This window comes from Solanum dulcamara, chromosome 1 (assembly GCF_947179165.1).
Source record: "Solanum dulcamara chromosome 1, daSolDulc1.2, whole genome shotgun sequence".
NCBI lineage: Eukaryota > Viridiplantae > Streptophyta > Magnoliopsida > Solanales > Solanaceae > Solanum > Solanum dulcamara.
In genome coordinates this window covers 8,633,541-8,646,530 of record NC_077237.1, presented here as the reverse complement: position 1 = coordinate 8,646,530, position 12,990 = coordinate 8,633,541, and the positions used below count along the sequence as shown (strand labels likewise).

General features: G+C 32.6%; 1 protein-coding gene across 1 annotated transcript; it reads left to right on the top strand.

Moving 5' to 3' along the window:
• The first annotated feature begins 3,543 nt into the window (after positions 1–3,543).
• On the top strand, positions 3,544–5,289 carry LOC129885564 (uncharacterized). Its single transcript, XM_055959885.1, has 5 exons — positions 3,544–3,934; positions 4,017–4,152; positions 4,317–4,891; positions 4,978–5,202; positions 5,286–5,289. The coding sequence occupies exons 1-5, from the start codon at positions 3,603–3,605 to the stop codon at positions 5,287–5,289; spliced, it is 1,272 nt and encodes a 423-aa protein (XP_055815860.1). The 5' UTR covers positions 3,544–3,602.
• The last annotated feature ends 7,701 nt before the right edge of the window (positions 5,290–12,990 follow it).

Here is a 12,990-nt window from a genome sequence, read left to right as displayed (position 1 = left end):
TGTATTTTTTTGGAGATTTTCTATTTCTGATACATCATGTTTAAGTGTCAATTTCTGTTGTTTTAATTTTTAATGACTCTGATACATATATATTTATGTATCAGATACATAATATCTTTTTCAAATGTAATTATTTGAGATTTACTATTTCTGATACATTATGTTTAAGTCTCAGTTTCTGTTATTTCAAGTTTAACTATTCTGATACATCTACATTTATGTATCAGATACATAATGTCTGTTTCATATGCAATTTTTTTTTAGAATTACTATTTCTGATACATCATCTTTAAGCCTCAGTATTTGTTATTTCAAGTTTTAATGATTCTGATACATATACATTTATGTATCATACATAATGTTTTTTTCAAATGCAATTTTTTGGAGATTTACTATTTCTGATACATCATGTGTAAGTGTCATTTTTTGATGTTTCAAGTTTTAATGATTCTGATACATATACATTTATGTATCAGAATATAATATATAATTGTTTCTGATACATCTTCTGTATGTATCAGAATCTCATCTCATGCATCAGATATTTTAATGCATATGATACATCGTATCTATGTATAGAGTTCAAGTTGTATTTAACCATTTTCATGTCAATGCAGGGAATAAAATACGTCATCAAGAAGATCTCGTCCCACCCATTGAGATTCGGAACGGCATATAGGGCTAATTTTCTTGATGATTTTGAATCATTAATAGGTGAAGAAGGTATAAAGTTATTTAGGCAATCCATATTTGGTCACTACTTAGATATGCCAAACTGCAACTTTCAAGGGCAAATCATCAAATGCCTCTTACTTCTTGAGGTAGACCAAAAAAACAAAGAAGAACTGCACATTCGTCATGTGCAGGGTAATATACTATGATTTACAATAAATGATTTTGCTATCATTACTGGTTTGCGATGTACCGGTAATATGAATGACTTCAAGTATTCTGATGATCAAACAAGTAGATTATTGTCTTTATATTTTCTTGGTGCTAAAAATGGGGTCAACAAAGCTCGTTTCGTTGAGCGTTTTCTGGTTGGAGGATGGAAAACAAACAAAGATGCCGTTCAGATGGCCATTCTCTATTTCATCCATACTTTTGTTTTTTCTCAACTAGGTGATGCACCTATATCAGTTGATGATTTTAAGATGGTAGAAGATGGTAGTTATGAGCAATATCCATGGGGGAAATTAGCATATTCAAAATTGATAAAAGGAATGCGTCAGGAGTTTTCAAATGCCAAACAAATGTATCGTCTAGGCGGCATGCCATACGCTCTGAATGTTTGAATATATGAATGTGCATCTCAAGTTCCCTCTGAAATTGCTGTAAGAGTGGGTAATAAAATTCCCAGAATTCTTAACTGGCGTGTTGTCGCCGTGAAGCCAAAATTTGAGACCTTCATGTCTACCATCTTCAGTGAGGTACATGCTTTGAATATTATTCGTTTATGCACTGATTCATTATACATAAAATCTAAGATACATTATATATTCATGACCTTGATACAGTATAATTTGATTCATAAAGTAGATGTATCAGCTCATATATTTATGTATCAGGATATAAATGTATCAAGATATAATGTATCTGATACATATACTTTATATAACCTTTCTGATACATATAATTGTATATATCAGAAACTCATTTATCAGTATTTACAGCTCATTAAAACTCTATCTTATGTATCAAATTATAATGTATCAAGAATTACATCTCATGATACATCTGCATGTATGTATCAGATAATGTTGTTTTTCTATCAGTTTAGCATATATGAAGGATTAATGTTTCTGATACATCTTGTTTATGTATCAGCATTAACATGTATCAATTATTCAATTATTTTCTGACAATCAATCAATATTTTTTGCAGTATCCATGCTCCAACATTGTCCAATCTCAACATGAAATGGAATCTATTATCGTTCATGACAGCCAACAGAAACCTGAAGCTTCAACATCGGCTGCCAAGGTCAATTTCAGAAAACCTCATGAAGTCCCTGGATTTGAGGACTTTTCAACAACACCACCCACTGAATTTTTAAAGAGATCTAGGGATGTCGCTGATACATCTTCTCCACCTCCTTCCAAGAGAATGAAGACTTCCTCTGCTAAAAAGCCAATTCAAGTAGAAACAGCCAACATGCACAAGGATTTCATACCACCAAATGAATCAGAAAAGCCTGTTTCTCCTGACAATGAACCAGGGGCGAAGTCACCAAAGGAATCAGAAAAGCTTGTTTCTCCTGACAATGTACCAGGGGCGAAGTCAGCTGTAGGAGGTGAATCTTCCGGTCATTCGGATCAAATTATTCATATGCAATTCAAAGCATTGAAGAAGTCCATAAAGAAGTCTCTAAAGAGATACGTAAGTTATTACTTTAAGATGTATCACATACAATATACTTTTAATTAGGTGATACATTCTGATTTTTCATATACATGTATCAAGGTTGACTGGAAGTTCAAGCGATTGGAGAATAAAATGGATTCAAATCACATTGATCTTTTGAAAGCCATCGACAGTATGGCGAACCGAATGACTGGCATATCATCTCAAGTTAAAAAAGATGATTTTGATCAATCATTCCATGTGGTTGAACAACAAGAAGCACCTACTGAATTGGAGGTGCACAATTTTGCAAATAAATCTGACCCACCCCAAAAAAATGACAAATCTAATGTCCAGGAAGATATTAAGGTACATACATCATGTAATATTTGATATTTATGCTTTTAATCTTCTGGATACTTTTCATTGTCATTTATCAAACGTAAATGTTATTATGTTTTCAGGGACCTGAACCATCCACCATGATAAATCAGGTGGACAATATATCGGAACAAAGCATTTCAGCAGATGTTCCTGAATTATTTGATCAGCAAGTTTATTCTGATACATTAAAGGTAATGTATCAGAAACAAATTGATGAACAATTTGATTCTATATATATATTTTGTATAAGTTCAACCTCTTTAAATATATATATATATATATATCTAAACATTTAGTACATATATATCATAAGTAAATGTTATTATGTTTCCAGGAAGATGAACCATCCGTCAAGATACAAAAGGTGGATGATGTATCACAACATAATATTGTAGCAGATGATGTATGATATCTGCACAATTTTTATTAAGTAATTGGTTTTTTAAGATAATGTATTATATCCACAGTTTTTTATTTAAGTAATTGTTTTTTTAACATTTGTAGGAACCGAAAACATTAAATTTTACACCACAATTGAAGGATGTATCAGCACACCAAATGGAACCACAAAGAGCAGATACTGATCAGCTTATTGCTGATTCTGATACATTACCCTGTAATGTATCAGATACATTACTGAGATAAAGTCAACATTATTAATTTTTTTAATGACGTTATACATTACGTGTAGAACACTGGAAAGAAAGATGGAAGAGTAGCCGATGATAAAACTGACAAAGTAGAAGAGCAAGTTGAGGAGATTGAAAAAGAAAAAATCAAACCAAGCACATCAGAATCCAATACTTGAGCACCATTTTCGACCGAAACTCTGGATGTGATAGATGCTCTAATATACGGACTTCCATTACCAGCCATGCCATTGACAGCTGTTAGTCATGAGCAAGTTCAGGATGAATGTCTATTACGCGATAGCCAGCTACCAACCACTCTTCCATCAAAAGCTAATGTATTGTCTGACGATGCGAAGACACCATTTCGAAGAAGCAGGATTCCTTCGAAGATCTTACAGTCGCCGTATCTTTCAAACTTTGGGTCGAGTGAAAAGGGAAAGGAAAATTTGTCAGATGTTATGCATCAGACACACCCTTTTGAAGGTTTTGGTATATGCTATCAACCTCCATCCGAGCTTGTCACAGACTACTCTCAATGGATAGATAAAGGACTTCTAAAATCACATGGCAACAAGTAAGTATGATATATTCAACTTATACCCATACAAGTCGTGTATTATATTTGTTATGTTATTAAACTACAAGTTTCCATTCAGGAATTCGAAGGAGGATCATTACAGATCTAAGTGCTCTTCATTCGGCTTTGAAAAAATGGACTTTGTTGTGGCATTTCCTAAAGATAAGAACTGGTTCTACCTAATGTCACAGCCGAACAGATGCTGGAATGATGAGGTAAAAATTTCATCATAAATAATATGATACAACTCATACTAACTACCTGATACATACATATTAATGTATCTGATACATAGATAGATAAATGTATCTGATACATACATAATCTGATAGCCCTCATGCTAGTTGTTATATAACTAATACTTTTTTAAAATGTGCAGCACATCGATGTAATATTTTACTACCTTCGGAAGAAATCGAAGATGCAGTTGAGCAATCAGTATCGATACACAACGACAAACTGCATTTTCAAAAATTACATCGAATATGCACACATACGCTACTATCACCTTCCACCTAACATTTCAACACAAGAAGATATGGCAAGGGCCACTGTTACAGCTCATCAAGAGAGATCCGTGAAGAACATAATAAGAGGTTTCTCAATACCAGCCGGTTTGCCCTGGCATTTGGTAGATGAGGTATACATTCCAGTAAACTGCGACATGGATTTTCATTGGGTTCTTGCGGTAGTTGTGTTGAAAGAGAGGTTGATACGTGTGTATGATTCATCGACTAGACGAAGAAGTAGCAACCCTTCCCAAGAGATCCAAAAGATAGCAGCAATGCTACCAATATACCTGCAAGACAGTGGTTTCTTTGACAACAACGAACGTACTGATTGGTCGTCTCTTGATTCATACAAGGACAAATCAACCGGTAACATGCTTGAACCACATCACCCATTTGCAGTTGAGTATGTTGAAGGAATTGCGCAACAGGGAAGTGACAGCTCGTGAGTATTAACATCGGCTATGTATACCTAAATCATTCATATGTCAATTTTAATTTTTTTAAATTAGTGTATTCCTTTCTTTGCAGGGATTGTGGAGTTTTCCTGGCCATGTTTGCTGAATATCTTAGTGATGGAATTTCTATTCCAAATACCGGACTAAACGCTGAATTCTTCCGTTCAAGATATGCCATACTCTTATGGAGATATGGTTGTCAGAAGGCCATGGATGGTTATGTTAGCGATAACGACGATCCAAAAAAACCTAGGAGAGACATCTCTCCAAACCAAGGTGTAACAACCCCTAAAATGTTGTATGTCGGTATTTCAATTCTCGACAAAAATAATACAGCCTCTGTATTTTAGGTATAACTGTTCATAGGTTGGTCCAAATTAGGTGATTCAAATTTCTGGGTAATCACAACATCCTTACCTACAACTTTCATGAAGAACATAACTTCAAATTCGGAGTATAAGTAGGTCAAATAAATTAATCTTTGTAAGACATAGTGCTGTGACGAAATTGAGTGTTGATAGAAGAAAATTCATATCTCACTGTAGGTTTCTCCAAATTGGTTGATTCTTGAACGATATGAAACTAGACTTCCATATCTACAATTCTTATGAAGAAACCAAATCCTAATAAGGAATTTATCTTATTCAAACGTAGCTTCGAAAATGAGTATTCTGTTAAAAAGAACTCATCTTACCTACCATGGAAACATCTAGATGCATTTGACATCATGCATGACATAAATTGTCCTCCATTTAACATCATCCATGACATCAATATATTCCATTAAATTTTCAGATTTTTCTTTATAATTATTTTATTTATTGTTAGGTCCCTCTTTCCCACCTATAAATACCCACCTTATTTCCTCATTTTATTCATCAAGCTTTCCTAAGCATTTCTTCTCTCTATATACTTCTTCTCAAATATAGTTTTAGTTTTAGTAGTATAAAAATACTACTCCGGTTATTCTTATACTCCGGGTAGTACACAAAACGCTCCGACGAGAAGAAAAGGCTAGGGATCCAAGAGTATTCCAATTCGGAGTAAACCTTCGGATTTAAGGTATGTAAGGCTTTCATAGCATTGGATTGAGTTCGTCCATGCGCCCAATATTTAAATTTATTATAATTGAGTTATAGTTGAGTTTTATTCAAATCTTGAATTCTAGATGAATTAATTCTTCTTCTATTGAGTTTGATATATTTATGCATTAATATTATTATTATTGTTATCTCTCATATTATTGGAATTATTGTTCATGGCTACTTTCCCATGAATTCTAATTGATTTGATGTTCATGAATATTTTTACATATGTTTTGAGTAAAGATGTTGACTTTTTATTATTTTTATTGATAAAAAGAGAGTTATATGAATTAATACTATATATGTATTTTATTGAGTTTTGAAAGAGTAAAAGAGTTGAATTTGAATGAATTTGAGAAAATGATATTTTGATCAAGATGTTTTGATGAGATGTAAATGATGTTTTTGGAAGTATAATGATTGATGAACATGAAATGAGATGAGTTTGATGATTTAAATTAAAGTCCAATGAGACTAGATGATGAGTTCAATATGAGCACATATTTTGGGAGTAGTATTGAGCACCGAGTTGGGTAAGAGTTTAATTGACTCAAACCCCAGAACTACGTAGCCAGCGTAGGATGGAGGCTATGCCTCTTAAGTCCCAAAAAAAGGACTTTGATGAATGGATCCAAGATGGTGATGTCCTTTACCCTGGCAAGGTATTGGATGGATGTGGCAACGACATCGCTTCGTTGTATCATCGCTAGCTCATAAGTGATGGTTGTCGGTTAGAGAAACTCCCAACTGAGTAAGCATTGCTTATTACTATTATTTTTATTATTATATTTTAAACCTGCATTACATATTCATGTTGAGATGATGTTGAGTTCTGAGCTGAGTTTTATTGAGAGGAGTATCTTGATATCTATCCTTACCTTCCTGCCATTTTACATACTCGTACATTCCACGTACTGACGTCATTCGACCTGCATCGTTTTATGATGCAGATACAGGTGTTAGAGATCCTCAACAGGCGCATCGTTGAAGATCATTTCTTTTCAGCTATTTGGTGAGTCCTTCTTGTATTCGAAGGAACTCCTTATCCTTTTATTATTGTTGAATGTGATGTTTCTTTTGAGGTAGCCATGGACATGTCATTGGCACCATCTAAGAGTATTAGAGGCTTCATAGACAGAGTCTGATGATGTAATCGGAGTAGTTCTCCTTAGAAACTACTTCTTCTAATAATTATCTATTTTTCCTTTGATTATGACAAGCCCACATTAGTATTCTTAAGTCTTCCGCTCATGAATAAATAAGAAATGAGACCAAGTGGTTCTCTCAGAAGTCAGAAATGGTTTTTGAGTGCCGGCCACGCCTAGGGTACCCTCTCGGGGCGTGACACAAGGAGAACTGATTGATGTCGAATAGTTTTTTTTTGATAGTAGACATTTTAGGTGATTCTGATTCTTTCAATGTATCTGATACATAAAATATAATGTATCAGATTTTATATGTTTTAATATTTCCATACATCAAATTTACTATGTTTTTCTCTGGTGTCAAAATGGAATATAAAATCAAAGTTTATGTTTTATATTCTACTGTATCAAACTTGTATCGAGTATAATATTCATAAGTGTCACATTTTTTGAATTCTGATACATGAATCAAGTTTTATTTATTATGATACATCATGCACATGTATCAGATTCTCATTTCTCAATATTTAATGATTGTATCAGATTTAATATGTTTTAATATTTCCATACATCAGATTTACTATGTTTTTTCTATGGTGTCAAAATCAAATATAAAATCAAAGTTTATGTTTTATATTCTACTGTATCAAACTTGTATCGAGTATAATATTCATAGGTGTCACATTTTGTGAATTCTGATACATGATTCAAGTTTTATTTTATTATGATACATCATGCACATGTATCAGATTCTCATTTCTCAATATATAATGATTCTGATACATTAATTTTTTTTTGCATAAGAATTCTATGTCTCAAGATTTAACGTATATGATTCATCTTGCTTATGTATCAGATTCGCATTTATCAAGATTTACTGTATATGATAATCTACAATCTATATCAAATAAGATCTTATGTATCACCAACAACTCTTGTGTAATTATGGTTGTCGAAACGACAAGAATGTTTATGTTTGGGAAAATAACGATCCAAATAATAAACCATGTGAGATTTCATTAATCCAAGTCAAGGCGAACCGATGGACGTCCTGTATTTTATTTTAAAAAAAATTATAGCAATAAAATGTTCTAATCTTGATACATATCAACTGAAAAAAGATTTTTATATTTATTTCACGTGTCAAACTCAAATATAAAATATAATAATAGATGTTATTATATGATTCAATTAGAATGTATACCGAGATACCACAAACATCATTTCTATTTAGGAATGAAATTACAAGTCTTTCTGTTGTGGCCTTCGTGGCCACAACGTCTACAAGAATTTGTGCTACTTGTTATCTTCTCACTAGCGAACTTTTTTCTCCCTTTCTTTGGTCTTCCTCGCATCCTTTTGTATATTGGCGGCAAGACAATTTCTTCCAAAATTTCCTTCGGAGCAGTCCAGTCTTTCTTATCTGGCATTGGAACCATTGGTAATTCATAAGTATTTGCCAACGCCTCTGGTTTGTAGTAATCAGAACAATATGGGTGCAGGTCAGTAATGTTCTTGCTCTTCAACACTGCAATTGCATGTGGACATGGTATCTCATCTAGTTGAAATCTACCACAAGTGCATGTTTTTCTCTCTAGACACACAATGTATCTTATACCTAATTCGTAAACAGAATAAAGATACTCTGATGAAGCAACAACCTGCAGGAATTATATTTCAAATATATGTATCAGTACTGCTTCCCCACATACACAGGGATGTATCAGAACTGATGTAAAAGGGTAATAATTATCAGAGGATATACATAACAGATTAATCAACAGCCAGCAAGAAATAAATTTCACATATATGTATCAGAAAGTACGTATCAATTACAGAAATAATGTATCAGAACTGATGTATTAGTATGTATTTTAAACATGTTATGTTTATATGTGTCAGTACTTATGTATCAACTACACATTTGATGTATCCGAATTGATATATCAGTGTATAATGAGCACAGGCTATACCTGAATGACGAAGCAACAAATTGATATAAATAAACTTCACATATATCTATTAGTACTTATGTATCATTTACACAACTAATGTATCTACACTGATGTATCAGTATATATTTAGAACATGTTATGCATAACTGATTAATCATCAGCCTGAAGGAAAATAATCTTTACATATATGTATCAGAACTTATGTATCAAATGTAGAACTTATGTATCATAATTGAAGTTTCATTATTTAATTAGCACATGTTATACATAACTGATGAATCATCAGCCACCAAGAAATAAATTTAACATATATGTATCAGAAAGTATGTATCAATTACAGAAATGATGTATCAGAACTGATGTAACAATATATATGTATCAGAAAGTATGTATCATGTACCAGAACTGATGTATCAGTATATATGTGTCAGAAAGTATGTATCGTGTACCTTCATTCTCGAACACTTGATCGTGTTTGAAACTAGGATATCTTCGAATTTTCTACCCAAAATATGTTTTGTATAAGATGCTATTTCCCTATTTTTGCAGTTCCAAGAACAAAATAACATTCTCGTTTGCTCCAAAAAGTCAATTATAGGCAGCTCTCGTGCTTCAACAAGACATCCATTGATACATTCTGCGATGTTAGAAGTTATCATTCTACCCCTGTTGACAGTGGCATGAACCCTTGACCACTTTTCGTATCCTGCATTTTTTAAATATTGTGCCACCCGTTGATCGATTCTTTCAACTTTGGCCATTAATTTATCGACTTCATCTTTTCGGTATGCCTTGGCCATTGAATAGAAGATATCACTTAGTACAGCTTTGCTCCTTCTGTATTTAGTACACACATTTTTCCATATATGCCATATGCATGCAAAATGAGGAACATTAGGAAATACCATGCTTACACTCTTGATTATGCTTTCGTTCCTATCTGATACAACACACATATTGTCCCTCTCTCCAAATGCATTCTTGAAATTCTGAAAAATCCACGTCCATGATGAATCATTTTCCGTATAAACAATACCATACGCCAACGGCAATATGCAACCTAATAAATCAATAATAGCGATACAGTAGTTATTAGAATTCATCAGAATAACAACAAACGTGAAAAATGAGATGACACACAGTTATTCAATAAGAAACAGTATAAGAAAGTAATACCTGCCCCATCAAGTGTGCTAGCTGATACAAACGTCCCTTTATAAGGTCCATCAAGATGTGCACCGTCAACAACAACTACTGGTCGACAAAACTAAAACCCCCCCATCAAGGGCCTTAACGCTATGAACAAATACATGAACTCATCAGTTGATGACTTGTGCATACTTATGTACGAATTTGGATATATGGTTTTTAGAATATGTATGTATACAGGCAGCTGTCTATATCCATCAGCAGGTTTTCCCCTTAACATCTGCAAAGCATGCTCTTTTGAACGCCATGCTTGTTGATAGGTAATATCAATTCCATACGCTGATTTAATATCCTCTCGTATATCATTAGGGGTGACAATTCTCTTATGATTAACCAATTTAGGGACTGTGAATGCACTAACAAAAGCCTTTGTAGCATGAACTTTGTTGAAAATCCTATCTCTCAGTGCACATGAATGTTCACTATTGAAATATCTAACTTTGAATATATCCGATTTTTTCCAACATGAAGCTTTCATTCTCCAACAACATCCTTCTGAAAGGCATACTAACACATAACTGCATTTGTATAAAAAAATGACATGTATCATACCAATATTTTTTCATTTATAATATCAACAAATACAGTGACATACTGATAGGAAGTGTGTCAACCCATGTACTTGATACATGCTTCTTTGTATGTATTATTAAAAAAAAAACTTCTGATACATAGAGAATTATGAATCTGATACATACTGACAGCATTATTATCATTTTTTAACTGAGTTACAGAAATGGAGTTTTGATGAATCATGACAGGAAAAATTATTTTATTTTAAGAATGTATCAGATACACACAATAATATGTATCTGATACATATTGTTGGATACTATCAAACTTCAAAAATTCCAAATGCAGAAATGGAGTTTTGATGTATCATGACAGGAAAATTTATTTTATTTTAAGAATATATCAGATACACACAATAATATGTATCTGATACATACTGTTGGATACTATCCAACATCAAAATTTCCAAATGCAGAAATGGAGTTTTGATGTATCATGACAGGAAAAAATATTTTATTTTAAGAATGTATCAGATACACACAGTAATATGTATCTGATACATACTGTTGGATACTATCAAACATCAAATTTTCCAAATGCAGAAATGGAGTTTTGATGTATCATGACAAGAAAAATTATTTTATTTTAAGAATGTATCAGATACACACAATAATATGTATCTGATACATACTGTTGGATACTATCCAACATCAAATTTTCCAAATGCAGAATATGCGCATACCTTTTACTGTCGGATCTTTTAACCTTGAAATTAAATTCATTATTGATTTTATATTTGGACATTACATCAACTAGAGTTGCTTTATCCTTATAGAATTGATTCTCCTTCACTTCCGCACCATTTGTATCATCTATGTAGTTCGTCAACTCCAATTCTGCTATATAACAATTTGCAACATTACCAGATTCTTCTAAACCAAAATTGTGGGACTCATTCGCATTTGATTCGGCACAAACGATTGCTCCAGATGTACTGTCGAATGATTTTATCTCACATCTTTTTATATCAAAGCTTGATATGCACAGGGGATAATTCACGAAACCAGGCTCTTTCTTCTTCAACTCTATGTAAAGATTAACACCCATATCATTACGAATATATATTGGCGACGAGTTACCTTCAACTATGTATCGGATTTCAAGTTCTTTCTCTGATTCATCCACACTCAATTCAGCAGCGATTGCTGCTTTTAGATTTGAGTAAGATACATTGTCACCGACAACGATTCCATCACTTTTGTATTGTTCATAAGTAATATCGGATTGCCAAACTCCAGAATGTCTCAGTAGTATCGGGATATTCATATCGATTAATTGATGAAACGCGAAGTTTGCTTTGAATTGATGCTCTGTTGTTTTTCTTGGAGTCGATGCTCTGACTTTTGGCTTCAAAATTCATGTACATAACTGTCGCCTTCTTTAATAGATCAGTAATTGATATAAAGAGCCAATCTTTTATCCATAAATAGCTGATGTGCATTAACTATTCTATAGCTAAAGTTATGTATCAGATACATAACTTATGTATCAGCAAAAGTGAAAAAATAATTGAAATCAACTTCGGTATGAATTGATGCTCTGTTTTTTCCATTCGAGACGACGCTATGTTTTTTGGCTTGAAACTTCATGGACATAACAATTGATTTTTTTAACAATGGATGTATCAGATACATAACTTATGTATCACCCAAACTGAAAAAAAAATTGAAATCGAAGTTGGTTTGAATTTATGCTCTGTTTTTTTTTGCTTAAATCTTCAACTGCACAACCGTTCTTTTTTTAACCAAATTAATCCCATTAATTAGATCAATAATTGATTTAAAGAACCAATCATCCCTTATATTAAGATACTATCCATAAATAGATGATCTTCATTAATTACTCATTAGATAATTGATGTATCAGATACAAATCTAATGTATCAGAAAAGTTGAAAAAAAAGGGGATATCGGGTAATTTTGATACAATCAGGGATGTATAGTAATTAGACTTTTTCATTATGGGATTTAGGTAAAGTTTACATATTTTTTTGACAAAAAAGTTTAGCTACACTTCAGACACGATTAAAATTTTAGCAAACTTTTACATGCACCTTTAGTCATGTAAAAGGGTGAATATGGTACGATAGATATTGAATATCATATTGAAATAAAAAAAT

What these genes read in the sequence shown, in the direction of transcription:
- LOC129885564 (XM_055959885.1), top strand. Translation starts at nt 3,603, where the DNA reads ATGCCATTGACAGCTGTTAGTCATGAGCAAGTTCAGGATGAATGTCTA. An exon ending in CTAAAATCACATGGCAACAA is followed by an intron (nt 3,935 to 4,016) that starts GTAAGTATGATA and finishes GTTTCCATTCAG; the next exon opens with GAATTCGAAGGAGGATCATT. An exon ending in CAACAGGGAAGTGACAGCTC is followed by an intron (nt 4,892 to 4,977) that starts GTGAGTATTAAC and finishes CTTTCTTTGCAG; the next exon opens with GGATTGTGGAGTTTTCCTGG.